The sequence below is a fragment of the Bufo gargarizans genome, chromosome 4 (assembly GCF_014858855.1).
Source record: "Bufo gargarizans isolate SCDJY-AF-19 chromosome 4, ASM1485885v1, whole genome shotgun sequence".
Classification (NCBI taxonomy): domain Eukaryota; kingdom Metazoa; phylum Chordata; class Amphibia; order Anura; family Bufonidae; genus Bufo; species Bufo gargarizans.
Window position 1 is genome coordinate 40,527,877 of NC_058083.1, and position 27,912 is coordinate 40,555,788.

Consider the following 27,912-nt stretch of genomic DNA (forward strand, 5'->3'; position numbering starts at 1 on the left):
AGAAGTAGGGCAATGTGTTTTGGGGTATATTTTTACATATACCCATGCTGGATGAGAGAAATATCTCTGTAAATGACAACTTTTTACTTTTTTTTTATTTATTTTATATAAAGTTGTCAATTTAAAGAGATATTTCTCTCACACAGCATGGGTATATGTAAAAATACACCTGTCCTATTTTTTTCACGGCCAACGGTTCACAGACCCATTCAAGTCAATGGGTCCGTGAAAAATCACGGATGCACACAAGATTGTTATCTGCGTCCGTGATCCATGTCCGTTTTTTCCTGTCATTTCAATGGCAACTTGACTTAGTTTTTTTTTTTTTTTTTTTTTTTTTTCATTTTTCATGTCCGTGGATCCTCCAAAAATCAAGGAAGACCCACGGCCGAAAAAACCGATCACGGACCTACGGACCCCGTTTTTGCGGACCTTAAAAAAAAAAAAAAAGTCGTGTGCATGAGGCCTAATGAGATTTTATTTTTTTCCATTCAGCCTCCGGGCTGAAAGAAAAAATGAACGGCACAGATTTCTTCATTTGCATCGATTAATGTGGATGAAAAAATCTCTTCCAAAAAATGTGCAAAATAAAGAGGGGAAAGGCGTCTGCCAGGACATAGGAGCTCCGCCCAACATCCAAACCCACTCAGCCCGTATGCCCTGGCAAACCCGATTTCTCCATTCACATCAATCGATGTGGATAAATAAATCATTGCCGGAATTTTTTTATTTTATTTTTTATATACAAAGTATTTGCCAAAGCATATGAACACCGCCTCCTCCTCAGCTCGTATGCCTTGGCAAACCTATCTTTTTTTACTGCAGAGGAGAAATCTAGTCTTGCAGCGCCGCATACAGACTTTTGTGTAATCTGACAGCAGCGCAATGCTTCTGTCACAATGCACATCAGTGCTGCAGCTGGTTGATCGATTGGTCCACCTAGAACAGGCATGCTCAACCTGCAGCCCTCCAGCTGTTGCAAAACTACAACTCCCAGCATTCTCGGACAGCCTACAGCTATCAACCTACAGCAGGGCATTGTGGGAGTTGTAGTTTTACAACAGCTGGAGGGCCGCAGGTTGAGCATCCCTGACCTAGAAGGTAAAAAAAGCGAAGTACAGGAAGCCGCCGCGATTGATCAAAACTGATTTTTATTTTTTATCGCCACAGCGCTTGTGTAGTGATTGTGCAGTGATAAAAAATAAATAAAAATTTTCTCAATGTGGCGGGGCGGGCGTGGGTGAACGCACATGTGGGCGACCGATCAGGTCCTGATCGGTCAAACCCTGCGTTTTGGGTGGAGGGCGAGCTAAGGTGACACGAATACTATTATAGATCTGACTGTTCTGATCACTTACAGATACTATAAAGTACCAATGCTGATTAGCGATACGCTAATCAGCGATTCAGTGACTGCGGTGCGGTGGGCTGGGCGCTATCTGAAGCTAACTACCTAACCAAGGGGCCTAAACTAACCTAAACCTAACAGTCAATACTGGTGAAAAAAAGTGACCGTTTACACTGATCACTTTTTTTCCCCTTTCACTAGTGATTGACAGGGGTGATCAAGGGGTTAATTGGGGTGATGGGTGGGGGGGGGGGGGTGATCTGGGGCTAAATATGTAGTGCTTGGTGTACTCTCTGTGATCTGTGCTCTCTGCTGGGACCAACCAACGAAAAGGACCAGCAGAGCGCACAGAAGCCATTTAAACACATTAGATTTATAAATATAATGTGTTATATGGCTGGTGGTTCGTTATTTTAAGTCACCAACCTGCCAGCGCTGATCATTGGCTGGCAGGCTGGTGACCAACTCCTTGTGCGCCTTTTGCCGACCCGCACTGCGCATGTGCGGGCTGGATATGCACGTCATCTCGCGTCTCGTGAGATGACGCCTAGATGCATCAAGGAGGAATAACCCGGCCACCCGCAGGATGCATCCCTGCGTTAGGCGGTTGGGAGGTGGTTAAACGTGGCGCCCACTGGCACATGCAGCGGGTGCCATAGCCGCCTGGTTTCTGCTGTTTAAATAGCCGACACACCCGCGGAAGATGTATGCGATGAGCCTTAAAGCTGAGCAGTCTGGAAGCGGGAGCTGCGCGCTTCCGCTCCAGTAACAACGTTCCCCTGCTGAGATTGGGGAACCTGTTAGGCCCCCTCTCACACGACCGTTTTTTTTCCATTTACGGGCTGTTTTCTGCGTTCTGTATACAGAACCTTTCATTTCAATGGTTCCGCAAAAAATAAAAACTGAATGTACTCCGTATGCTTTCCGTATTTCTGTTCCATTAAAAGATAGAACATGTCCTATTATTGCCTGCAAATCCTGTTCTGTGGCTCCATCCAAGTCAATGGGTCCGCAAAAAAAAAAAACGCATAGGGAAATGCATCCGTATGTCTCTTCCGTATCCGTTCAGTTTTTGTGGAACCATCTATTGAAAATGTTATGCCCAGCCCAATTACTGTATACTGTATATGGCATACGGAAAAACTAAAAGGAACAACGGATGGCCTCTTTCATAATTCTATAATTGGCAGTTATTTTCACCCAGGGTGACTTAAAAAAAAAAAAAAGGGAAAAAAGTTAATAAGTGTTTACAAATATAAAAAGTTAAAATCTAAAAAAATGCTTAACTAATAAAAAAAAATAATGGGCATCGTCGTGTGTGAAAATGCCCATACAATTAAAATATTACACTATTAATGGCATACAGCAAATGGGGGGGGGGGGGAAATAAAAACTTTGCCAATTCGCCATTTTTTGTCTCTAACTCCCCAGGTGTGTATATATATAATTATTTTCAAATTGGTATCACTGAAAAGTACAGATCGTCCCACAAAAGATTAGCCCTCATACAGCCCCATACACAACTACAAAAAAGTTGCATATTTTTTTTTTTTTCCCAATGCTACCCCATTTGGAATTTTTTTTCCGCTTCCCACTACACCGTATGAAACTGTAAATGGTGCCATTAGAAAGTACAACTTGTCCTGCAAAAAAGCCCTCGTAAGGCTATGTCAATGGGAAAATAAAAAAGTAAGGACTATGGGAAGGTGGGGAGTGAAAAACGAAAACGCAAAAAATTTAAAATCGCATAGTCCTCTACGTGATGTTTGATCTCAGTATTTACCTGTTTTCTTAGGCTGCGTTCACACGGGCGAGATTTCCGCGCGGGTGCAATGCAGTAGGTGAACGCATTGCACCTGCACTGAATCCTGACCCATTCATTTCAATGGGGCTGTGCACATGGGAATTTTTTTTTCATGCATCACTTCTGCAATGCTTTAAAATCGCAGCATGTTCTGTATTCTGCATTTTTCACGCAGCCCTGGCTCCATAGAAGTGAATGGGGCTGCGTTAATAACGCATTGCATCTGCAAGCAAGTGCGGATGCAATGCGTTTTTCACTGATGGTTGCTAGGAGATGTTGTTTGTAAACCTTCAGTTTTTTATCACGCGCGTGAAAAACGCATCAAAACGCATTGCACCCGCGCGGAAAAAACTGAACAACTAAACGCAATTGCAGCCAAAACTGACTGAACTTGCTTGCAAAATGGTTTAACTGAACGCATCCGGACCTAATCTGTCACGCCCGTGTGAACTCAGCCTTATACAAGTTTGTTTTACGTTTTCTTAGGTTCCTCGTCACCATGGACCTGGTTTCCATTATTCTGTCGGTCACTGTCATCTTAATTTTATACAATGTTTTCAGCAAGAAAAACAACAAGTACAAGAACTTTCCTCCAGGACCTAAGCCCTTACCACTCATTGGGAATATGCACATGCTTGACACGGTGAAACCCCATAAATCTTTAATGGAGGTAAGAACATTATCATCTGGAGCATTTCTAGCACACATCAGCGTTCTCCTTCAAGGTTTTAGAGGTTTTTTTTTTTTTTTTTTTTTTTTACACTGATAACCTATCTTCAGGTTAGTGCATTAATATCTGATCTGCGGGGTCCAACACCAAGACCCCTACCGATCAGCTGTTTGAGGAACCCACGGCGCTCACTGAAGTACAGGTGAGTGCGGCGGCCTCCTCCCATATTACAGAGTAAAGTTTATAGTGTATATGTTTTATAGTGGTGGTGCTTGGTATTGCAGCTCAGGCCCCCCTTCACTTCAGAAGAATTGAGCTGTGCCTATCCCACCTGACTGACCTTGATCGAGATCGGACCTCCACTTATCAGATACTGATGACCTATCCAGAAGATACGTCATCAGTATGAAAATAAAATTGGAAAACACCTTTAAATATTCTGTTCAGCTGCTGGGATAAGGAAAATAAGAATCACTGAAGGGTTCTCAGATGATGATGATTAAATGTTGAAAGTTCTGCCCCACCACCACTTTGGGTATTATTTGGGGGAGGATCATGAATTATATCTCTTAATGGAGTTCTCTGGTTAGGAATATTGCAAAGAGTAAGATTCATTGATAATAAGCTGTTCACAAAGTGCCCCCCTCCTGGGAATCCCACTGATCATAGTGATGGCATTTCCTAGAGAGATACCATCACTTTTAGGGCTCATGCACATGACCATATATTCATTTCACATCAGAATTCAATGCATTAAAGATGGAACATGTCCTATTCTACTCCGTTTTGCAGACAAGGATAGGACATTTCTGCAGGTGTTTAAAAAAAAAGTGTCATGCACCGCGGCATAGATGGTGATTGGGGATCGGACCCCTGGAAGTTAAAGTCCCAGAGTGGGATAGAAATGAAGTAAAAAAAAAGTCAGTGTTTTGTAATAATACAAAATAAAGTTTCAAGTAAATTAAAGCCTCTTTCCACTGACTTTAAAATAAAAAATGGGAAAAAAAAACTGCACATATTTGGTATTGCAACGCCTGGCTCTGTAAATATATTGCATAATACACCCCGACTGATAAACACCGTAAAAATAAATTGTGCTAAAAAAGCAATTTTTTTTTGTCATCTTGCATCATAAGTGCAACACCAAGCAATCAAAAAGGCGTATGCATGAATACCAATCAAACCGTCACCTCAGCCCAAAAAAATGAGCCCCTACATAAGACAATTGCCCCCCCCCCCCCCCAAAATAAAAATGGCTATCAGAATATGGAGACACTAAAACATATTTTTTTTGTTTTCCCCAAAAAATGTTTGTATGAAACGTGAATAATAAAAAAAAGTATAAATGTTGGGTACTGCCACGTCCGTAACAACCTGCTCTATAAATATCACATGACCTACCCCCCACAGGTGAACACAGTTAAAAAAAACTGGGCTCAAATCTGACCAGGTGAGACAGTCTGGCCATTCAGCCTCTCAGGTTATTAGGATTACACATGGCAGCATGTTATTACTGTTCTTTTTTAAAAAGATAGAAAGCTATTAATTTTAAGAGGATTGCATACCTCCCAACTTCTGAAAATCGCAGAGGGACAATATGTGCAGCACTCATCGCGACAATTTATTTTCATATTAGGCCACGACCCTAATCAGGTGAGTGTAAGTTTTTATTTTTTACAGCATGTGAAGCCTCTGGGACTATTTATTTTTTCTTGCACTTCAATAACCAGTTAAATATTTGCACAGAGATCAGCAAATTATCGCTATTTTAAGTTCCAAAATGCACCAAATAATGAAGTTATGGTCTCGTAGACAGGTAGAAATCATACAGATAGTTTAGTAAGGTGCAATTTAGTAAATTTATTAATGGACATTTATACATTGATTCTCCAGGTCAAAAATGGGGACTTTTAAGGATTAAGAGTACTTTCACACTAGTGTTTTCGTTTTCTGGTATTGAGTTCTGTTCTAGGGGCTCAATACCAGGAAAAAACTGATCAGTTTAAGGCCTCATGCGCACACAACAGTTTTTCAGGTGTGGACCCATTCCCTTTATTGGGGCCGCAAAAGATGCGGACAGCACTCTGTGTGCTGTCCGCATCCATTGCTCCGTTCCAAGGCCCCGCAAAAAAAAATAAAAAAAATTGCATGTCTTATTCTTGTCCGTTTTTGCGGACAATAGGCATTTCTACAATGGGACGCAAATTGCTAAGGCACGCAGGCGGCTTCCGGTTTTTGCATATCCGGGGTTTGCAGACCGCGAGAAACGGCACGGTCGTGTGCATGAGGCCTTATCCTAATGCATTCTGGAAGGAGAGCATTCTGTTCAGGATGCACCAGTTCAGTCCCTCTCACGTTTTTTGGCCAGAGAAAATACTGCAGCATGCTGCAGTTTTCTCTCCAGCCAAAAATCCTGAACACTTGACGGAATGCTATTGAAATGCATTAATGCCAGATCCGGCCCCAAGTGTTCTGGCAAAACTGATCCGCAAGCGCAGATCTTTAAAAATGAGAAAATAAATACTAGATCAGTTTTTCCGTATGACAACCGGAGAGACTGATCCGGCAACGAAACTGCCTGCCGGAATCCTCTGCCGCAAGTGTAAAAGTACCCTAAAGAGGGACTTGGGTCAAAAAGGGGGACTGTCCCTCCCAAAGAGGGACACTTGGGAGGCATGGGATTGTTTCTCAGTCTGGTGGTACTCAAAGCCATTGCCACGTCTGGTGACTTGTCCATGAATACTGGACTACTGTGTAAGGGTAGTATTCAACAGTGTAGGGCAAGTTTGAAATGCAGTACTAAATATTTAGTTCTTGTTGATTGACAAGAACAGGCAAAATGATGATGGATGAACCGGACTGTGTCAATGTATATAGTAAAGAGGTGCTGGAGGAGTAAGGGTGTAGACTGTGGCTTGGGCCCATTCTCTGTGCTCTTAACTGCTCAAGTGTCTCAGAATAAAGGCCTTTTCCAGAATGAAGCAACAGATCGCTAAGTGAAAGGTATCATTAGATTCAACCGAGCTAACCCTACATACATGGTCTGCTGTTAAAATTCACCCATTTCGGGAAAACCATTTCACCAGAGGTTTTAGTCTTTATTTTGGTTTTGATTCTTTTTTTTAGATGTCAAAAATATATGGCCCAGTATTCAGCATCCAGGTTGGAAGTGATAAGACTGTTATCCTGTGTGGTTATGAGACTGTGAAAGATGCTCTTATAAACTATGCCGAAGAATTTTCTGGAAGGCCCGATTCGCCAGTGTCCACTATGACCTCAAAAGGATATGGTAACTATTTTTACAGCTAGTTTTAATTTAAATTGTTAAAGGGGTTGTTAGGGTTCAAAGCTAAACCCAGACATATCCCCATTTTCACCCAGCCAGCACCCCTGATATACACAAACTGCCCTTGTCCTGCTCATATTTTTTTACTCTGCTAGGCAGAGGCTTCCACCTACCAGAGTTGCCGGTGACATCACCGACACTGATGTGCAGGCTATAGCGTTGCCCTAGCCATTTTACAGGCTAGAGCAGTGTCAAGGCCCACCCATTAGTGCCGTTGATGTCACCAGGCTCACTGCTAGGCTGAAGCCTCCACATAGCTTTACCTATGGAGAACACAGTAAGTCACCTGATCTCCAAAAAAAAAAATTGCCCTGCGTGGAGGTGGAGGGGGGGGGGGGGGGTGTGTGGTTGGGTGCTACCTGGGTAAAAATGGGGATATGTTCAGGTGCAGCTCTGACATTGGATACAACAACCCCTTTAATCCAGACCTGTGTCCCTGAAGCATAAAAAAAAAAACAGTTTTCTATTTTCAGAGAAAACAGATCCATCCCCATTGACTTGCATTGTGTGTCAGGATGGATCCGTCTTGCTCCACCACATCAGACAAACCCTGCTTGCGGCGTTCTTCTGTCCGCAATGTGGTCGCAACCAAACTGAAGGGAATGCATTTTGGCTCATTTGGTTTTGTTCAGTTTTGTCCCCATTGACAATGAATGGGGACAAAACTATATATTTTTTTATTTTTTTTGTCCCCATAATTTTTTTTTGCTATTGAGATCCTATGAAGTATCTCATAAGCGGAATTGAAAACACAGATGTGAAAGTAGCCTTAGAAGTCCTAGTGCTGCTTCAACCCCTGCTGCTTCTGTCCACTGAGGCCTGCAATAGGGACTAAACACTTGACTGGTACATCACTACCGTGAGTCGCCATTAAAACCTCTGTGACCACTAAGGCCTGTTTGGTGGCAGCACTGACATAACACAAACTTCCTGGGAATGGAGCAGCGGTGAGACTGCAGAGGCTTCAGGAGCACAGGTCTAGACTAAGGCCTTTTGCACATGAACGTATTTTCATTCGGTTTCCGTTCCATGTTTTATTTTTGCGGACCTTATATGGAACCATACATTGGGTCTGCAAAAAAACAGAAGGTACTCCGTGTGCATTCTATTTCTGTATTTCCATATTTCCGTATTGTCCACATTACGGACAAGGATAGTGCTGTTCTGTTCCCCAAAATATGGAATGGACACAGACGTCATCTGTTTTTTGCGGTCCACAAAATGCATACGGTTGTGTGCAAGAGGCCTAAGAATGAGCGAATCTATTCTACTGGTTCTAAGACATTTAAATTTTTTGGTGGTTCGTTGAGTGGGAGAGGGTCTAGTATGCTACTCTTAATTTCTCAGCAGTATGTTTGTCTTGGGGGTACTCTGATTGCAGGGAGTGCCTAGTATGTGTATTAAGTGTGTGGAATATTGTAGGCCAGCCAATGCCCCATTTGGTTTCTGGGAAAAATATTAAATATCCAGATCGGAGTGACAGCCTGAGGTGGGACACTGACCTGTCTTCATACACGTTCACACAGTGTGCAGTATGACATTCAGCATAAACCATTCCTGTCTTCCAAATAAGAGGACTGTTCTTTGTAGTCTAACTATTTTATTTATTTTTTATTAGTAAAACAGGATTGTTTGGTAAAACTACAAGAATACAAATAACATGTATAAAGTATTGATGGCGTGTACTATGACATTTGCATTGAACACTGAAGCAAATGGTAAAATGGCTGCCTGTACATAAGATTACATGTCTAGCTAACAGTAGTAACCACTCCAAATAACAATTACAACTAGCTGAACAGCTCTGCAACACAAATATCCCCGAACAGAGGTAGATCTCTCACCAGATAAGCCTTTACAAGGATGGTGGAGTTTAAGATGTGCATAGGACAGCTCTGGAGACTGGAGACTTCTTTCCTAGGATGCTTTGCACTCCCACAATGCAGTAGCCTTTGTAATAGGTTAAAAAAAAAAGTGAATTACAACTAAGGCTCCTTTCACACTAGCGTTCGCTGGTCCGCTCGTGAGCTCCGTTTGAAGGAGCTCACGAGCGGACCCGAACGCAGCCGTCCAGCCCTGATGCAGTCTGAATGGAGCGGATCCGCTCAGACTGCATCAGTCTGGCGGCGTTCAGCCTCCGCTCCGCACGGACAGGCGGACAGCTGAACGCTGCTTGCAGCGTTCGGGTGTCCGCCTGGCCGTTCGGAGGCGTGCGGATCCGTCCAGACTTACAATGTAAGTCAATGGGGACGGATCCGTTTGAAGATGCCACAATGTGGCTCAATCTTCAAGCGGATCCGTCCCCCATTGACTTTACATTGAAAGTCTGGACGGATCCGTCCGAGGCTATTTTCACACTTAGCTTTTTTTTTGCAATTTTAATGCAGACGGATCCGTTCTGAACAGAGCCTCCGTCTGCATTATTATGCGCGGATCCGTTCAGAACGGATCCGCCCGAACGCTAGTGTGAAAGTAGCCTTAACCACATTAAACACTTGCGTAATACAAAGACTGAAGCAGATGTGATCTGTAATGTTTCTTTAACTCAGCTGGGCAGAACACTGACTACATCTCATCAGGGCCACTAACACTTCCATCCTCTACACTCCCTCCTCCAATGCTCGCTGCAAGTGCAGTTTTGATAGTCTTGAAGACCCTTTGTATATGAACATAATGGTCAACATTTACATCAGACTGACTATGCTGCACCCACTGCGTAAACTGAAGTCTATTTAGGCTGGACAAGTCATAGGTTGAACTCTATGGACTAACATTTGCTTATTTCCTTCAGGTATTCTTTTTTCTCATGGAGAAAACTGGAAAGTGATGAGAAAATTCACTTTGGCAACATTAAGAGATTTTGGTATGGGAAAGAAGACCATAGAGGAGAAGATCAATGAAGAATGTGAAAACCTAGTACAGACATTTAGGTCTTATGGAGGTAAGGTTATAATGTCAGAAAACATTCAATAGAAATAAAGTCGAGAATCTGGACCAGAAGAGCTTACGTTTTACAGGAGATCATAGTTGCACTATAGGTAGAGGTGCTTTGGTTCAGCAGCTATCAGTACAGGGAATATTAAAGTGGTGAAGGACATCTAGTTCCAGTTTGCATATGTATAATTTTATTGTGTAAAAAAAAATAAAAAAAACACAGAGCTATGGGGACTGGGTATTGCGTATGTGCTAGTGGCCATCTAGCAGCCCATGTCTTCAGCGCTATACCCAAAATCCAGGTGACAGGTTCTCTTTAAATTAGATTTGCATTTCCTTCAGGAAATGCATAGTGCTTGAAAAGAGCTGAAAGTTTGGGTGTGCGGTCTGAGACGGGGTGGTAGCCTGTGACTGTAACATCATCCATGATAGGTCCTTCAGCTCTTGCAGTGCATTATATTCAACTGTATTGCAGTCCTGAGGATAGCAATACAGTTTTATCTGTATGGCAGGCAGTACATTCGGGGCCTGGGACAGAACATCCGGGGTCCAGGTTCTGAATGTTCTAACCTAGCAACACCCCTGTGTGGGTGTCTGCTGGATGAAACAGGAACCCAGCAGCTATGGCACCTGCTTCACTCAGGAGCAGACACTATCTTTAAAGACCTGTCCAATGGGAAGAAGATAAAAATCCCTCCTACCATACATGTATAGTGCTGGGACTTAGAGTTAATAACTTTTTTAGTTTTTTATTTCCACCTTCCAAAAGTATTTTTTTTAATTTTTGTGCCCATATAAGAGGGCACATTTTCTGTGGGGTAAGTTGTTAAACTTTTTTATATATTTTAGGTCTGTAGAGCTCTGAGGGTTTGTTTTTTACAGGGGTAACTAATCTTTTTGTACCATTTTGGGGTCTGCAACATTTTGATAATTAAAAAAAAAATATTTAATAGAATATTGCAATCTGAGATTGACAGACTGCATGTGAAGCTGTACCTCAGACACAGCTTAGCAGGCTGTAGGCGATGACAGGCCCGAAAACCTTCACAAGGCCGTAGGTGGTCATAGCAACTGATCTGGGCCCTGTGGCTTTGTTGCGTGGGCTTCGGTCGGAGGGCAGAGGTAGCCCCTCTCCCTCTGTTCAGCCCTATAGATGCCACAGTATCCAAGGGGTTAAAATAACTGGGATCTGAGTAATCGCTCATCCTGGTGAATGCCGGCAGGTGTCTGCTGTATTATACAGCTGGCACCCGAATGTATGGCATGAGCTCAGTGTGTAAACCAGCTCTATCATCCCCTGCATGCTAATGCCATACACATACAGCATTAAGGGGTCAAACACAGGGACCAGAGGGTGACATTGGCATACTTGATAGAGATGAGCAAACCTTTCAAGATTTGGTTTTTCAAGTTTGCTGAATTTCTTTAAAAAAATTGGTTTGGACACTAATCTATTCTACCTGAACCAATGAGAAAGATGCAAATTTGCACATTCTTTCTAGAAACCAAATGCATATTTTTGGTCTCTGATAAAGAGCACCCTGAAGAGTACCCTGCAAGGCCAGCCTACCAAGCAAGGCAAACTTATCTTGTGACATTCTGGTTCTATTGTCCTTCTCTCAAAGAAACATGCAAGCTAGTTATCTTTCTAGAAGTGTAAGCTTAGGGTACTTTCACACTTGCGTCAAAAGGGCTCAATGCTGGAAAAGAACTGATCAGTTATATGTCCATGCATTCTGAATGGAGAGCATTCCATTCAGGACGTCTTCAGCTCAGTCTTTATGACTGATCAGGCAAAAGATAAAACCGCAGCATACTACGGATTTTCTCTGGCCAAAAAAACTGAAGACTTGCCTGAATGCTGGATTAGCATTTTTTTTTACATTGTATTAGTGCCGGATTCGGCATTAAAAATGCCAGAATGCCGGACCCATCCTTCCAGTCTGCGCATGCACAGACTGAAAAAAATAAATGCGAATCCGTTTTGCCGGATGACACTGGAAAGACACATCTGGCATTTCAATGCATTTTTCTGACTGATCAGGCACTTTAGGACTGATCAGGATGCTGATCAGTCTTTCAAATGCCATCAGTTGGCATACATTTTGCCCGATCCAGCAGACAATTCCGGCGACGGAACTGCTTGCCGGATCACTCTGCCACAAGTGTGAAAGTACCCTTAGTAGGATCTAGTTTGCTTGTCTGTCTTTCAGTAGACTATTACTTTGGGCCTTTCTCTGGTTCATCAGTAATTAATCCCAAAATGGGAAAATGGATGTCCTCATTCTTAAAGGGGCTGTCTGCTTTTGCTAAATTGACCTATCCTCAAGTGACTAGGAAGGAGCCATCCCTTTGAACTGAATGGGGGCAATGGAGCTGTAATTGCATCTGCTCACTGCTACTGGGTGAGCAGGTAAACGGTGAGGAGGACACAGCACTCGCATGAGCAATGCGTTCTCTTCACACAGCTGATCAGCAGTTGGGCCCCCGCCAATCTGATATTGACAACCTATCCTGAGGATAGGTCATAAATAATGCAAAAGTACAAAAATTATTTTGCAATTGGTTTCAGATGAATGAGACATGTCTGAAAAGCATTTGTATTTTGTAATCCAGCTTTCTTTACAAAAAGACTTAAAAAAAATAAATAAGAGTTTCTCAACTACAGCATATCCCTCCAGCCTTTTTCCCATGCTTATGTAGCAAAAGTAGGAAAATGGCTTTTGGGACAAAAGCACTTTATCAGGATAAAAAAAAAAGATAAACTGCTTTGGGGTGGGAACCTCTGGGTGGGTACTCTTTCTAATATGGAGACCAGTTAACTTACGTGACTATTGTAGGCTAGGCAATGCTCCTTTGGTTTATTAAAAAATATAGATGGATAGATTTATCTATATAAAAGGAGGGAGAGAGACTTATTATGGAGAGTGTGTAGTATGCGGAGTAAGAGTATTCATATTCTCTATATCCTATCTTGCACTCTAGCTCTCACTTGTACACATTGCCAACTGGGTCTCCAACCGTCCAGAAATTTATGGACAGTCTGTAAAAGTAGGCGTCTCTTTTCCAGTGTCCGTTATTTTTGTCTTGTCGTTTTTTTGTTTTTTTTTAAATTGACCTGCTCTTCAAATTACTTTTAGGAAAACCCTTTGAAAACCAGTCTATCATGAATACTGCTGTAGCCAACATAATCGTGTCCATACTGCTGGACTATAGATTTGAATATGATGACCCTACAGTACTGAAGCTTATGAACTTGGTTAATGAAAATATCAGGATCATGGGAGATGTTATGGTCCAGGTAAGGTCTTCTAAACAAGAAATCTGATGTTAAAGTTGTATTCCAGTAGGTAAAAGTAATCGCCTATCTAGGGGATAACTATCTGATCAGTGGGGATTCCACTGATCGTAATGGGGACCACGTACCCCCTGCAAGTGGCTGCTGCTCCACTGAAATGCCGAGTGGGCAGTCTCACATGTGTGCGACCACTCCATTAATTCTTATTGGCGTTCTGGAGATAGCCGAGCTCTGTACTCTGCAATCTCCGGAACTCCCATAGAAATGAATGGATCGGCCGTGCCTATTTGTGACCAGCTGCTCTGGTCATTTCAGTGGAACAGGGGGTTACTGGGACCCTGTTCTTGTGATCAGTCCCTTCAGTAGGGCCTCCACCAATCTCTATTATCCCACATCCTCTGGCTATATAAAACCCTCTCGTGCTATACCCTTGTTAACAGCAGGTTTTACCCCTTAAGGACCGGGCCATTTTTCACCTAAAGGACCAGACTGATTTTTGCAAATCTGACATGTCCCTTTATGTGGTGATCACTTTAAAACTTTTACTTATCCAAGCCATTCTGAGATTTTCTTGTCACATATTGTACTTCATAACAGTGGTAAATTTGAATCAAAATATTTTTTTATTTACAAAAAAAATTTACCAAAAATTTGGAAAAATTCTCAACTTTCCAAATTTCTATTTCTCTGTTTTTTAAACAGATGGTTATGCCTCCAAAAATAGTTATTACTTTACATTCCCCATATGTCTACTTCATGTTTGGATCATTTTGTTAATGCCATTTTGGTTGTTGGAGACGTTAGAAGGCTTATAAGTTTAGAAGCAAATCCCAAAATTTTTCAGAAAATTTCCAAAACCCACTTTTTAAGGACCAGTTCAGGTCTGAAGTCACTTTGTGAGGCTTACATGATAGAAACCACCCAAAAATGATCCCATTTTAGAAACCACATCCCTCAAGGTATTAAAAATGTATCTTACAAATGTTGTTAACCCTTTAGGTGTGCCACAAGAATTAATGGAAAATGGATATGAAATTTCAGAATTTTTCACTTTTTGGCAGATTTACTTTTTTTTTTTTTTTTTTTTTTTTTTTTTCACTAACAAAGCCATGATTAACACCCAAACTAAACTCAATATTTATTTTTGCTGATTCTGTAGTTTACAGAAACACTTCGTATGTGTTTGTAAACTGCTGTATGGCCACGCGGCAGGGCGCAAAAGGAAAGGAATGCCATATGGTTTTTGGAAGGCAGATTTTGATGGACTGGTTTTTTGACACCATGTCCCATTTGAAGCCCCCCTGATACACCCACTAGAGTAGAAACTCCAAAATGGTGACCTCCATTTTAGAAACTACACCCATCAAAGTATTTAAAACTGATTTTACAAACTTTGTTAACCATTTAGGTGTTCCACAAGAATTTAATCAAAAATGGATATGAAATTTCCAAATTTCACTTTTTGGCAGATTTTCAATTTTTTAATTTTTCCCCCGCTAAAAAAGCAAGGGTTAACAGCCAAACTAAACTCAATATTTATTGCCCTGATTCAGCAGTTTACAGAAACACCCCTTATGTGGTTGTAAACTGCTGTAGGGCACATGGCAGGGTGCAGAAGGAAAGGAACGCCATATGGTTTTTGAGGGGCAGATTCCACTGGGATAATTTTAACTTGCCATGTCACATTTGAAGACCCCCCCCCCCCCCACCCTGATGCACCCCTAGAGTAGAAACTACAAAAAGTTACCCCATTTTGGAAACTACAGGATAAGGTGACTGTTTTATTGGTACTATTTTAGGGTGCAGTTTTTTGGTTGCTCTATATTTAGAGGTCAAGTCCTGGGGGGGGGAAAGTGTGGGAACTCACCCAAGATCCACTGCCACCCCGACCCCACCAAAAAAATATTCATATATTAATATAGATTATTCAGTGTAACATAAAATGTAAACAAAAACTTGAATTTGTGCTATGTCTGTTCAGGCATAATTTGTATTTCATATTATAAGCTCCTCTTATAATTTACTTGCAGTTCTGAAGACTCAGGGGTGCTGGCTGGCTTGGCTGGGCAGAAGGAGTGTTGGAGACTGTGGCCTTTTTTTCTCCAAGCTGCTCGGGGGGAAAAAGTCATTACACCTCAGGTCAGACCACTAGTCAGACCTCAGCTTACAGCCCCAATAAGATCCCCAATGTTAATAAGACCTCAGCTCAGACCCCAATATGAATTGGCCCAATCAGACCTCGGATAAGAGCCCTCAGTTGCCTCATGGCAGCCCCCAGTAGCCTCTCCATTAGCCTCATAAAATAAAAAAAAGTACCCTCTCCTGCTCCTGGACACCGCCTTTCCTCTCCTCCTACTCAATGACCTGCTGTCGGCTGTGCTGTGAAGGATGCACACAGCGTGACATCACAGAGCGCCTCAGCCTTCATGCCTGTGCGCTGCCCTGCACAGCCGAGAACTAGGAAGCGGCGAGTACAAAGCCTTCACCGCTTCCTGGTCCTTTTGTCCGGCATTAAAGAAGGGCGGCCCTGAAAGGGAACTGTTTCTGCTATCAAAAAGGTGCAGGAACGCCGTTCCTGCAGGACTCGAGCCCCATCTATATTACACTTTTGTGAGGCAAAGTAACAAAAAATGGCACTGGCACAGTTTTTCATTTTGTTACAATGTTCATCTGATAGGTTAGATTATTATGAGCTTTTTTTTTTTTTTTATAGAGCAGGTTGTTGCCTACGCGACAATACCAAATATGATTATTTTTTGGGTTGTTTTAGTTTTACATAAAGCATTGTCTCCATATTCTGAAAGCCATATATTTTTATTTTTTATAAATTTTTTATTTATTTAACGCAAAGCATTTTTGAAACAAAAAAATCATGTTTTAGTGTCTCCATAGTCGGAGCCATAGTGTCTGTGTTTTTTTTTTTTTTTTTTTTTTTTTTGGGGGCGATTTGTCCTATGTAAGGGCTAATTTTCTGCGGTATTAGTACTATTTTGGGTGGCATATGCCTTTTTGATCGCTTGGTGTTGCACTTTTAGTGATGTTAGGTGACAAAAATAGCTTTATATTTTTTTGGTGTCTATCGGACAGGGTAGATCATGTAATATATTTATAGAGACGGTCGTTATGGATGTGGCGATTCCTAATGTGTGTGTGTGTTTTTTTTTATTTTTATTTATTATATCAGGTGAAAGGGGCATTTTTCTTTTATGCAAATTGCCAAACTTTTTCTGTCCGACTCTGGGACTTCAACTTTTGGGGGTCTGATCCCCTCTGCAATGCATTACAATAAATCTGTATTGTAATGCATTGCCTGTTAGTGTATGACTCGGTGTAATACACTAAGGCCCCTTTCACACCGGCGAGTTTTCCATGCAGGTGCAATGCGTGAGTTGAACGTATTGCACCCGCACTGAATCGGGACCCATTAATTTCTATGGGGCTGTTCACATGAGCAGTGATTTTCACGCATCACTTGTGCGTTGCGTGAAAATCGCAGCAAGCTCTATTTTGTGCGTTTTTTCACATCAACGCAGGCCCCATAGAAGTGACTAGGGCTGCATGAAAATTGCAAGCAAGTGTGGATGTGGTGCGATTTTCACGCACGGTTGCTAGGAGGCGATCGGGATGGAGACACGATCATTATTATTTTCCCTTATAACATGGTTATAATGGAAAATAATAACATTCTGAATACAGAATGCATAGTACAATAGCACTGGAGGGGTTAAAAATATAATTTAACTCACCTTAATTTACTTGATCGCGCAGCTCTGCTTCTCTTCTGTCTTATTTGCTGTGTGCAGGAAAAGGATCTGTGGTGATGTCACTCCAGTCATCACAGGATCCATCACCATGGTAAAGGATCATGTGACGGCCCATGTGATGACCGGAGTGACGTCACCACAGATCCTTTTCCTGCACACAGCAAATAAGACAGAAGAGAAGCAGGGCTGCGCGATCAAGTAAATTAAGGTGAGTTAAATTATTTATTTTTAACCCCTCCAGCGCTATTGTACTATGCATTCTGTATTCAGAATGTTATCATTTTCCCTTAACAATCTTCAGAACACCAATCTCAATCCCGAACTTCTGTGAAGAAGTTAGGGTTTGGGTACCAAACATGCCTGTTTTTCTCACGTGCGTGCAAAACGCATTACTATGTTTTGCACTTGCACGGAATAATCGTGCATGTTCCCGCACCTTTTTCCCGCAACGCACGTGTGAAAGAGGCCTAACTGGTTGCCTAGGAGACCCAGCCTGAGGCTGGATCTCCTCTGAACCCATAGAAGGCAGGTCCCGATGCTGTACAAGGCATTGGGCAGCCTCTGCACAGCATCGGGCTGCCTTGTCACACGTGGGTCCCCACCACAGCAGCGCAGGGACTCTATGCGCTCCCTCACCTGCCAGAAACTACTATGTCGCGGACTGCGGCATAGAAGAGGTTAATCAGCCAAACTCGCTGTAAACGGCAATGTCGGCGGATACAGCAGGGGCCTGGCTACCAGGGACTGCCGGACACCTGCAGTGATCAGGAGCGCACCGCCCGATCAGCCCACCGTGCATGTACGGCGGAATGCATTCTAGCAATGCATGCATCCCCTGCCGTACATGCAGGGAGTTTTGCCTTAAGGGGTTAAAGCAAACCTCGATGTTACATGTGTTTATCCTTTTTCATACTCCAAAGCTTTGAAAAATGGTAGCTTATTTGGGGCAGATGATAACACACAAGGTGTTGTGGGAATAAACAGTGGTGCATGAATCAAATCTTTTGGATTTTTTTTGCAGGAAAAAAAAAAATTTAAGCCCATTTCAAATATAAAGTTGTTTCTGTAATCCTTATTGTACATTCTTCCCCCACCCCCTGGGGCCCAAGTGCATGACCTTACATTTATCCACCTTGAACTTAATTTTCCTTTTTTTTGCCCAAGGCTCCATCTTAGGGCTCCTGCACATGACCGTATGTATTTTGCGAACCGCAAAATACTGATCCGCAAAAAAACTGACATCCATGTGACATCGATATTGCATCATATTTTTTTTGATCCATTGTAACAATGCCTGTCTTTGTCCACAAAATGGACAAGAATAGGACTTGTTCTATTTCTTTTGCGGACGTACAGAAACGAAATGCACACTGTAATTTCAGGGTTTTTTTTTGGGTGGACCCGTTGAAATAAATAGTTACGCACATGGACCTGTAAAAATTTGTTCATGAGTCTTTAACCAAATCTCCCTCATCAGCTAAGGCCTCATGCATACGACCGTTGTGCGCATCCGTGTCCCTTGTTCCGTTTTCCGTGATTTTCTGCGGAGTTGAAAACTCTGAAAATGCACCGTTGTTCATCCGCGTCCATGATCTGTGTTTCCTGTCTGTCAAAAAAAAAATGACCTGTCCAATTATTATTATTTTTGACGGACAATGGTTCACTGACCCATTTAAGTCAATGGGTCCGTGAAAAAACATGGATGCACACAAGATTGTCATCTGCGTCAGTGATCCGTGTCCGTAGGCTACTTTCATACAGACAGATCCGAAGATCCGTCTGCATAAAAGATTTTTCAGTATATTCTAACACAGAGGCGTTCCCATGGTTAATCGGGGGGGGGGGGGGGGGGCTTGCACTGGCCACCAATGAAATAATACAGTAGAGGGAGGGGGGCCGCAATGGCCACCAATGAATTTAAAACTGGGGAGTGAGGGGGTCTGCCCCCTGCTGCCTGGCAGCCCCTGATCTTACAGGGGGCTATGATACGCTCAATTAACCCCTCAGGTGTGGCATCTGAGGGGTTAATTGTGCGGATCACAGCCCCCTGTAAGAGATCGGATGCTGCCAGGCAACAGGGGGCAGTCATGTACACAGTTCGTAGTATATTCTAACTTGAAGGTGTCCCCATCACCATGGGAACGCCTCTGTGTTAGAATATACTGTCGGATCTGAGTTTTCACAATGTAACTCGAATCTGATAGTATATTCTAACACAGAGGCGTTCCTATGGTGATGGGGATGCTACCATCGGATTGGAGAAAACTTCGATAGGGACTCCTGACTTTACATTGAAAGTCAATGGGGGACTGATCCGTTTGCAATTGCACAATATTGTGTCAACGTCAAACGGATCCATCTCCATTGACTTGTATTGTAAGTCAGGACTGATCCGTTTGGCTCCGCACGGCCAGGCGGACACCAAAACGACTTTAAAAAAAAAACAAAAAAACTTTCCTTCATGTCTGGTGATCCTCCAAAAATCATGGAAGACACACGGAAGAAAAAACAGACACTGAACAACGGAACCCCGTTTTGTGGACCGTGAAAAAATACTGTGTGTGCATGAGACCTAACTGTGAACAAAAAATTATACTAAAATCTGGTAAGCCCCCATTCATCATTTTGCCTCGGCACAGCTGGCCTGGGAGTGCAGGGAGAACTCTTTGAGCAGCAGATTCTTTCAAGACCATGATTCTAAAAGGAACTTGTAACGTTTGAGAATTGTTTCAGACAAATTGCGAAAATATGGCATCTGCAATGTGACAGGATGTCTCGTAGAGAACAAAAACTTTTACACAGACCACAACTAGTTTAGTGTCGGATACAATAACTAGTTGTTTAGATTTACCAAGGCATACTGTAACACCAAATCTATTGCTACGTCAAAAACGTAGCCTTTGCTTCTTCCTATTCCACAGCGAGTGTATCTAAGCTGGAAAGCAATTTATTTTTTTAAGTAGAAATGGTGTTTATCCACTTCCCAACAGCAGCCATACATGTACACATTTAGGAGTTGAGCTGTGGCTGCGTTGCCAAATGCCGGCCACTTTATCTAGAAAACACCCGGTGGAGTAGGTAATTGAAGACAACGCTGATCAGACTTTTAACCCCTTGGATGCCACAGTAAACTGCAGGAGTCCCTCATTCCTGGTGACCGAATGGCCCCTGTGATGAGACCTGTGAGGAGGAGCCATTCGGTTGATATGACAGCCTGGGAGCCTTCTGAAGGCTCCAAGGTCTGACATAGTAAAATTCCTATCAAGCCCTGCCTGCAGTGATTTTATTTATTTTTTTCCACAGACTGCAATGTGAAATGATTGCAGTCTGATAGAAGGGATCAACGAGTTGCATGTTGAAGTCCCCTAGGGACTAAAAAATAAGAAAGTTTCAAAGAAAAACAATTACATTTTTTATTTTAAATTGGCTCCCTAATCCATTTTCCAAATGAAAATATACAATAAAAACGGAACATTTACAATCAATGTATCCATACAGTATGTTGAATGGCGTAAAAAATCAAAATGACCAAATCCTTTTTCTTTTTAAAAATGCTAATAAAATGTGTGCGTAAAAATGGTATTGGTAAACTACAGTTCACCCTACATAAATTGGCCCCTGCACAGCTCGGTAAATGTACAAATCAAATTTTTTTTTTTCAAAATGGCCGTTCAGAATATGATTTTTGTTTTGCATAAAAAACATAAACTACCATAAACAAATGTGGCATTGTTGTAATGGTACTGATCCACAGAATGAACAGTTGCTGCATATGCAATGCTATAAAATGGAACATAGACCATTCCGCCAATTTCATTTAGGATTTTTCAGCTTCCCAGTACATTAAATGGAATGGTTAAGGCCTCTTTCACATGGGCGAGTATTCCGCGCGGATGCGATGCGCGAGTTGAACGCATTGCACCCGCACTGAATACCGACCCATTCATTTCTATGGGGCTGTTCACATGAGCAGTGATTTTCACGCATCACTTATGCGTTGCGTGAAAATCGCAGCATGCTCCTTTGTGCGTTGCGGTGCAGCGCAGGCCCCATAGAAGTGAATGGGGTTGCGTGAAAATTGCAAGCATCCGCAAGCAAGTGCGGATGCGGTGCGATTTTTCGCGCACGGTTGCTAGGAGACAATCGGGATGGAGACCCGATCATTATTATTTTCCCTTATAACATGGATACAGAATGCATAGTAAAATTGCGCTGGAGGGGTTAGAAAATAAAAAATAATTTAACTCGCCTTAATCCACTTGCTCATGTAGCCAGCATCTCCTTCTGTCTTGATCTTAGCTTTTTGTAGCAACAAGGACCTTTGGTGACGTCAGTCATCACATGATCCATCACATGATCTTTTACCATGGTGATGGATCATGTGATGACTGACATCACCAAAGGTCCTTGTTGCTACAAAAAGCTAAGATGAACATTTTTTTTTTGTTTAACCCCTCCAGTGCTATTGTACTAAGCATTCTGTATTCAGAATGCTATTTTCCCTTATAACCATGTTATAAGGGAAAATAATACAATCTACAGAATACCGATCCCAAGCCCGAACTTCTGTGAAGAAGTTCGAGTTTAGGTACCAAACACGCGCAATTTTTCTCACGCAAGTGCAAAACGCATTACAATGTTTTGCACTCGCGCTGAAAAATCGCAGGTGTTCCCGCAACGCACCCGCACATTTTCCCGCAACACCCATGTGAAAGGGGCCTAAGTGATGCCATTGGAAAGTAAAACTTGATCTGCAAAATTAAGCCCTGATTTGGCTATATGAGAAAAAGGCTCAGGGAAGAAGGGGAGTAAAGAAACTAAAATGGCTGTTTCAGGAACATCTACTTATTTGTAGACAGTTTACAATATGTTGCTGTCACTTTGACATTGCTAATGCTGTTTTGTCTTTAATCCTTTCACTACCAGCAACATACAAGTACGGCGCTGAAGTGATAATCAAACGTGGCGCCTGCTCGCATGCGCAGCGGGCATCGTGGCCAGCAGGTCTCTATTGTTTCAAACAGAGATCCTTGGCTAATTACCGCGACCGACAATAATGCTGATTGCGGTAATTAGTATCTTTTTAGATGTCGTGATCAAGTGAGATCATGGAACCTAAAGGGTCAAAAATGTATGTTTAAAAATAAAAAAAAGTTTAAATCTCCACCATATAATAAAAAAATAAATGCCTAAATAGCAAATATAAACATCATGGGTATCAATGTGACTGAAAACTCCCGTCCTATTTAAATATAAAAATATTTTTCCAATACGGCAAATGGCGTAACAGGGGAAAAAATGAATCAAAATGATCAGTTTGTCATTGTTTCTCTTACCCAAAAATATGTACAAATGTGCTAAAAAAAAAAATCATATGCTACAAAATGGTATCAATAAAAACTACAGGTTGTTCGGCAAAAATTGAGCCCCCACACAGCTCAGTAGATATAACTATTAAAAAAAAATGATGGGGGTTAGAATATGGGGACGTAAAAACTTTCCCCAAAGTTTACATTTATTTTTACACTATTTAGACATTTAAAAAAAAATACACACATGGGGTATTGTTGTAATCCTACTGAGCCATAGAATGAAGGGCATGGGTCAGTTTTGCCGCAATGCCGTGGGAACAAAACTCTCAACGGTGGGGGAATTTGTGTTTTCATTTTTCTAATTCCACCCCATTTTAATTTTTTATTTTTTTCCTACCGCTTCCCACTACATTATGTGTCATTAGAAACTACGACTTGTCCCTCAAAAAATAAGCCCTCATACAGCTATGTGAACGGAAATATAAAGTTATAGCTCAAGGAAGATGGGGAAGAAAAATGAAACGGCAAAAACTAAACCTCTGGCATTCTAATGGTAAAGCTTGAAAGGGGTCGTAGGAGACCTCAGTGTGTACAATTATTCAGGGCAACTGAATTTATTTAGACCCAAATGGAATCTGATGACTGGTTCTGTTGAACTGAACCCAAAAAAATTTGGGGGTCTGTAGCCTGTAGATTGGTAGGAGATCAAGGAGGAGCTGAAACTCAAGATTTCCCCACGGTAGGTTAGATTGTATATTGCATTAGATTGAACTAACAGTTGTCATCTTTGTAAATTAAGCTGTACAACAGTTATCCCACTCTGATCGGCTGGCTACCTGGGAGCCATAGAAAACTGGCTGGAAATTACAAAGAAATGCAAGATTTTGTTATGGCCACATTTACCAAACCTGGGAAAGATTTTGATGTGAACAATCAGAGAAGCTTCATCGAGGCTTTCCTGGCTAAACAACTAGAGGTAAATATGATATTTATACCTTGTATCATATCCACTGAATTTCATTATGAAAGTTTTTTGTATTAGTTATTAAAAATCAGAATGTCAGGAAGCTCTCTGTATAATCCAAAACAAAGCTCTATAAAGGGGGGGGGGGGGGAGGATTAGTCCAGTGAAACCAAATTCATGCCTTTACCCGAACCGGGATATATGTAGCAATAAGGTCTCCTTCGTAGTCATGCGATTAGCAATGTAGATTTTTCTTCTCCGATCACTTTGTGGTCTTCTTAAAAGGAGAACATGCCTCTAGGAATGCAGTTGGTGATCAGAATCTCTGGGATTGTTGGTGATCAGAATCTCTGGGATTGCAGATGTGTAGCTCTTAACTGTCTTTCCTTCAAAGTATAGTCAGTCGCACACAAGGTATTGTATGAAACGATAAGCGGGGATACCCCTGGCCGGTGGGATACTCTCAACCTAATCCAGCGATTTATGGTCCACTTGTCGTAACATCACTCACAAATCAGATAGTAGGAATGACGCTTGCTACACTTCCCAGAACAATCTAGGCTGTCTGACACTGAAATAAAAAATAGAAACTTAAGAATAAAATACAAGGCAAACCATCTGTCAAAGTCCATATGGGAGAGAAGAAAAACACAGCCAAGCAGGGGCTAGATATTCTTATATAGGCTCAAGCTTATTTGATTTAAATTTCCATCTATCCTACTAGTACAGGGGGGTAGAAATCTCATTGTTCTGCTGGTTAGGACTTGAGGGAAACTTTTATAAATCCTTGTGCCCACCCACCATGACAGGATAACCTCTTTTAGCTGGGACCCAAATCTATAATGACTCCTCCTCTTACCAACAGGACTTGAATTCAGGGGGAGTAGTATTCAGCTACAGTATACACTGCTATTATATCGCTGTCTATCTAGGCTGTCCTTTGGACAAAAGATAAGATGTGTCCATAAGTATCCACTGAGCCACAGTTCACATATTCAACATTAAAATACAAAAACCGTAAATTTGAATGCAACTTTAACACAACTTACAAAATTTACTGATCAATAGTAAATTGAAGTGACTAGGACCCAGCTAGTCAATTGATTATCCCTTTATCTATATAGTAGGGACAAGCTAAATTCCTGTTTTGGTGCAATATATATGGCACTCAGTTTGAAGAACACTGACCACAATACACTGGAAAATACATATTGGTCACTGAAGTGTTCATGTGCATAAAGCCTTAGACCACTGAGCAATAGCTGGACACATCAATTACATGTAAAAAGGCAAATTGGACAATGCAGTTGCTGGATAACTTCTAGAAAGAATTTGGGAAGCTACAGCTTTGAGCATTCTTAGACTTCTAATTCATTGGTCTGCATAGTATGTAACTCACCATAACTATTCACTTTCTGCATTAAGGGAAAACCTGAATCTAAATTATATTATAATAATGAAAATCTGAGCACACTGGTGATGGACCTGTTTGCTGCCGGAATGGAGACAACTTCAACCACTCTGCGATGGGGATTACTATTAATGATGAAATATCCTGAAATACAAAGTAAGAAAAATTAAATCCATAACAAAGCAATATTTCAATTTTGCCCCCATTCTATAATTAAATGCAAAAACATATGGCTATTTTATCTGGTTGGGGATCTATATGCACATTAGTATAATGGTAGCACATGCTTTGGAATATTTAACTGCTAATGAATCTGACTTTTGGATGTAAGGTAAAAAAAAATTGTGGTACTGTAATGGGTACTTCAGTTACCCCAGAATAACGTAAAATATCAGTCTGTGAGATTCATTATGAAGTCATTTTTTCCCAATTGTTTTGTATCAACAGTGTATAGAATAATTGTACTTTTAGTGTGCCTGTAGATTGCAATTAATGTAATCTCCTCCTTTTTTTTACTGAACAGAAAAGGTTCAAAATGAGATTGAAAGCGTTATTGGATCGACTCGCGCGCAAACCGAACATAGGAAACTAATGCCATATACTGATGCTGTCATTCATGAAATTCAAAGATTTGCTAATATAGTACCTGGAAACCTCCCACATGCAGTAGATAAAGATGTGACCTTTAGGGGTTATTTTATTCCAAAGGTGATGAGATATTGCATCATATAACATGCCTATATGTACAAGTTGGACAGGTTTTTTATATATACATGGTGGACCATTTGATGCCATGATCCAACTACCTGTTAATTACCCAAAGTGTAATTTATCAACAAAAGTTTACAGTGTATAAGGTTATCTAACTTTCTGCATCAGTTCTTAAAGGGGTTTTCCAAGCTTTTAATATCGATGACCTATTCTCAGGATAGGTCATAAATATCAGATCGACAGTGGTCTGACACAGGCACCCTGCTTATCAGCTGTTTAAAGAGAAGGCACGCGCCATGCATGTGTACCATCTCCTGTCTCTCTTCCTGCTCGCTACAGCTATATCTATGGCTGGAAGAGACAGGAGACGGCACATGCCTTCTCTTCATACAGCTGATGTGCTGGGTTTCTGACACCCCACTGCTGATCTGATATTGATGACCTGAGGATAGGTAATCAATAATAAAAGCCTGGAAAACCCCCTAAGAGTTGAGTGTGTGTTTTTTTTTTTTTTTTTTATGTATACTTGCACTAATGATGAAATGGGATTATCAATTGAAGGGCATTCAAATTTGTTTATTTTTTCTAAATACATATACCAGAACTTGGCCAAACTTTCATGTAGTGAATAGAAGAGGGGAGAAAGCCAGACTCTCCTAACAACTTACCTCCTCACTGACAAAAGAATCAGCCATTGAAAATCCAATATGTCATCTTTATTTCTCCCAACATCAGCCATCAGGGAGAGTCTGACGCCATACACATTATATGGTCTTCCAGAACTGCCAAGATCCCATCAGTGTGTTTGGCAAATACAGATCTAATGTGTTTAGTCAACTTCAGTCCTAGACTTTCAGAATGTTGATTGCTTTATAACAAAGTTATGTGTAGCCAAGTGATTTGACTTAAATAACATTGATCCAAGGCATAATTGTAAAATCACTGTTTTCCTTCCAAAGCCACTGGCTGCTGTTAGAATTGTGGTGAGGATACAAAAATCGGTGCCCCCTATAGCTTTGATTAAAGAGACTGTTTGTTTAATTTTATAACTGATACAAAAGCCCCCCCCCCCCCCAAAAAAAAAAAAAAAAAAAGAAAGCTACTGGGATCTGTGACCAATTTTAATTTGCAGAAGAACTCAGGAGCAAGTGTGTATTTTCCCTACAGTGCCCCCACTGGAGAAATGAAGCATTACAAGGTGCCCATTAATATCAATGGGCCATCCATGTAATGCACTTTCATGACACTTTGTAGTCACTCTATTTCGTATTCTATATACGCTCACACATTGTATTTTTATACTAGGGCACATTTGTTATCCCATCGCTGCACTCTGTGCTTAAAGATGAAACTTGCTTCGAGAAGCCGGATGAGTTTTATCCAGAACACTTCCTTGATTCAGAAGGAAACTTTAAGAAGAATGAAGCCTTTATACCATTCTCACTAGGTAAGAGGAACAGAAAAAATTATATCTAAGTAAAGGAAGTGAACATGGGTTTTAAAGGATTTGTTAAGTGTAATAGGCAAAAAAAAGGTGTGCCCTTTCAACAAAAAAACTAAAAAAAGCTTCTGCTGCGCTGTAAACTCATTTATCTGGACGTGGCTTAGTCCTGTGACCTGCTGCAACCAATCATTGGCCTCAGTAGTCACATGTGCTTGAACAGCAAGTCACTAGCAATGACTCCATGAGCAGATGTAAACAATGAGACCAGTGACTGACTGGCCACAGATCACAGGCTCGAACCACTTCTTTTTGGGAAGAGGAATGGGCTAGCAGCACTGAAATGGCAGGACTTCAAACAGGTGAGTGTTGGGAGAGACATCAAGATTTGAGAGACCGATTACTGGTATTTAAGCAGTTCCCCTTCCATGAGCCAGAATGGAGGTTTTTTCTGTAAAGTGGCTTCCATTCTGTTCTCAAACCATCCATGTAACTCTTGGCTTCCATGTAATAATGCATTTCCCCTACAATGGCAAATAACAGTCCTAATTTATGATGTGCCATTTATAAATGTGGGTTCTTTGTAAGTGACAGACAGGGTTTGGACCTCTGTCACCAGTAGCCTTGATGCAGCTGCTACCTCTGCCCCCCCCCCCCCTATAACTACACCTCTTAGTTGTTCGCTAAGGTTGGCCTATATCTATTCTATTTTATCTAGGTAAAAGAAGTTGTGCCGGAGAGAACTTGGCAAAAATGGAGCTGTTCCTGTTTTTCATAACCTTGCTGCAGAACTTCACATTCCAGGCCCCACCAGGCGCAGAGATGGACCTCAGTCCTGCTGTGGGACTCATTAGTTCCCCATTACCCCATGAAATCCGTGCAGTTCCTCGCTAATGAGACCTACCTAAT

General features: G+C 41.6%; 1 protein-coding gene and 1 long non-coding RNA gene across 2 annotated transcripts in view; one reads left to right on the plus strand and one right to left on the minus strand.

Moving 5' to 3' along the window:
* Positions 1-3,648: 3,648 nt before the first annotated feature.
* On the plus strand, positions 3,649-27,897 carry LOC122934195 (cytochrome P450 2K6-like). Its single transcript, XM_044289478.1, has 9 exons — positions 3,649-3,822; positions 6,949-7,111; positions 9,960-10,109; positions 13,243-13,403; positions 23,276-23,452; positions 24,866-25,007; positions 25,375-25,559; positions 26,868-27,009; positions 27,722-27,897. Exons 1-9 carry the CDS (start codon positions 3,652-3,654, stop codon positions 27,895-27,897), a joined length of 1,467 nt encoding a protein of 488 aa, XP_044145413.1. The 5' UTR covers positions 3,649-3,651.
* Positions 23,600-27,912, minus strand: part of LOC122934196 — a 37,791-nt gene continuing 33,478 nt past the window's right edge. Inside the window, exons 3-4 of the long non-coding RNA XR_006388638.1 lie at positions 24,840-24,995; positions 23,600-24,011 (exon numbers count right to left, since the gene is read on the minus strand). This is a non-coding gene — a long non-coding RNA (uncharacterized LOC122934196). The remainder of the gene's footprint in view (positions 24,012-24,839; positions 24,996-27,912) is intronic.

What these genes read in the sequence shown, in the direction of transcription:
- LOC122934195 (XM_044289478.1), top strand. Translation starts at nt 3,652, where the DNA reads ATGGACCTGGTTTCCATTATTCTGTCGGTCACTGTCATCTTAATTTTA. An exon ending in TATGACCTCAAAAGGATATG is followed by an intron (nt 7,112 to 9,959) that starts GTAACTATTTTT and finishes TATTTCCTTCAG; the next exon opens with GTATTCTTTTTTCTCATGGA. An exon ending in TCCTGGCTAAACAACTAGAG is followed by an intron (nt 23,453 to 24,865) that starts GTAAATATGATA and finishes TTCTGCATTAAG; the next exon opens with GGAAAACCTGAATCTAAATT.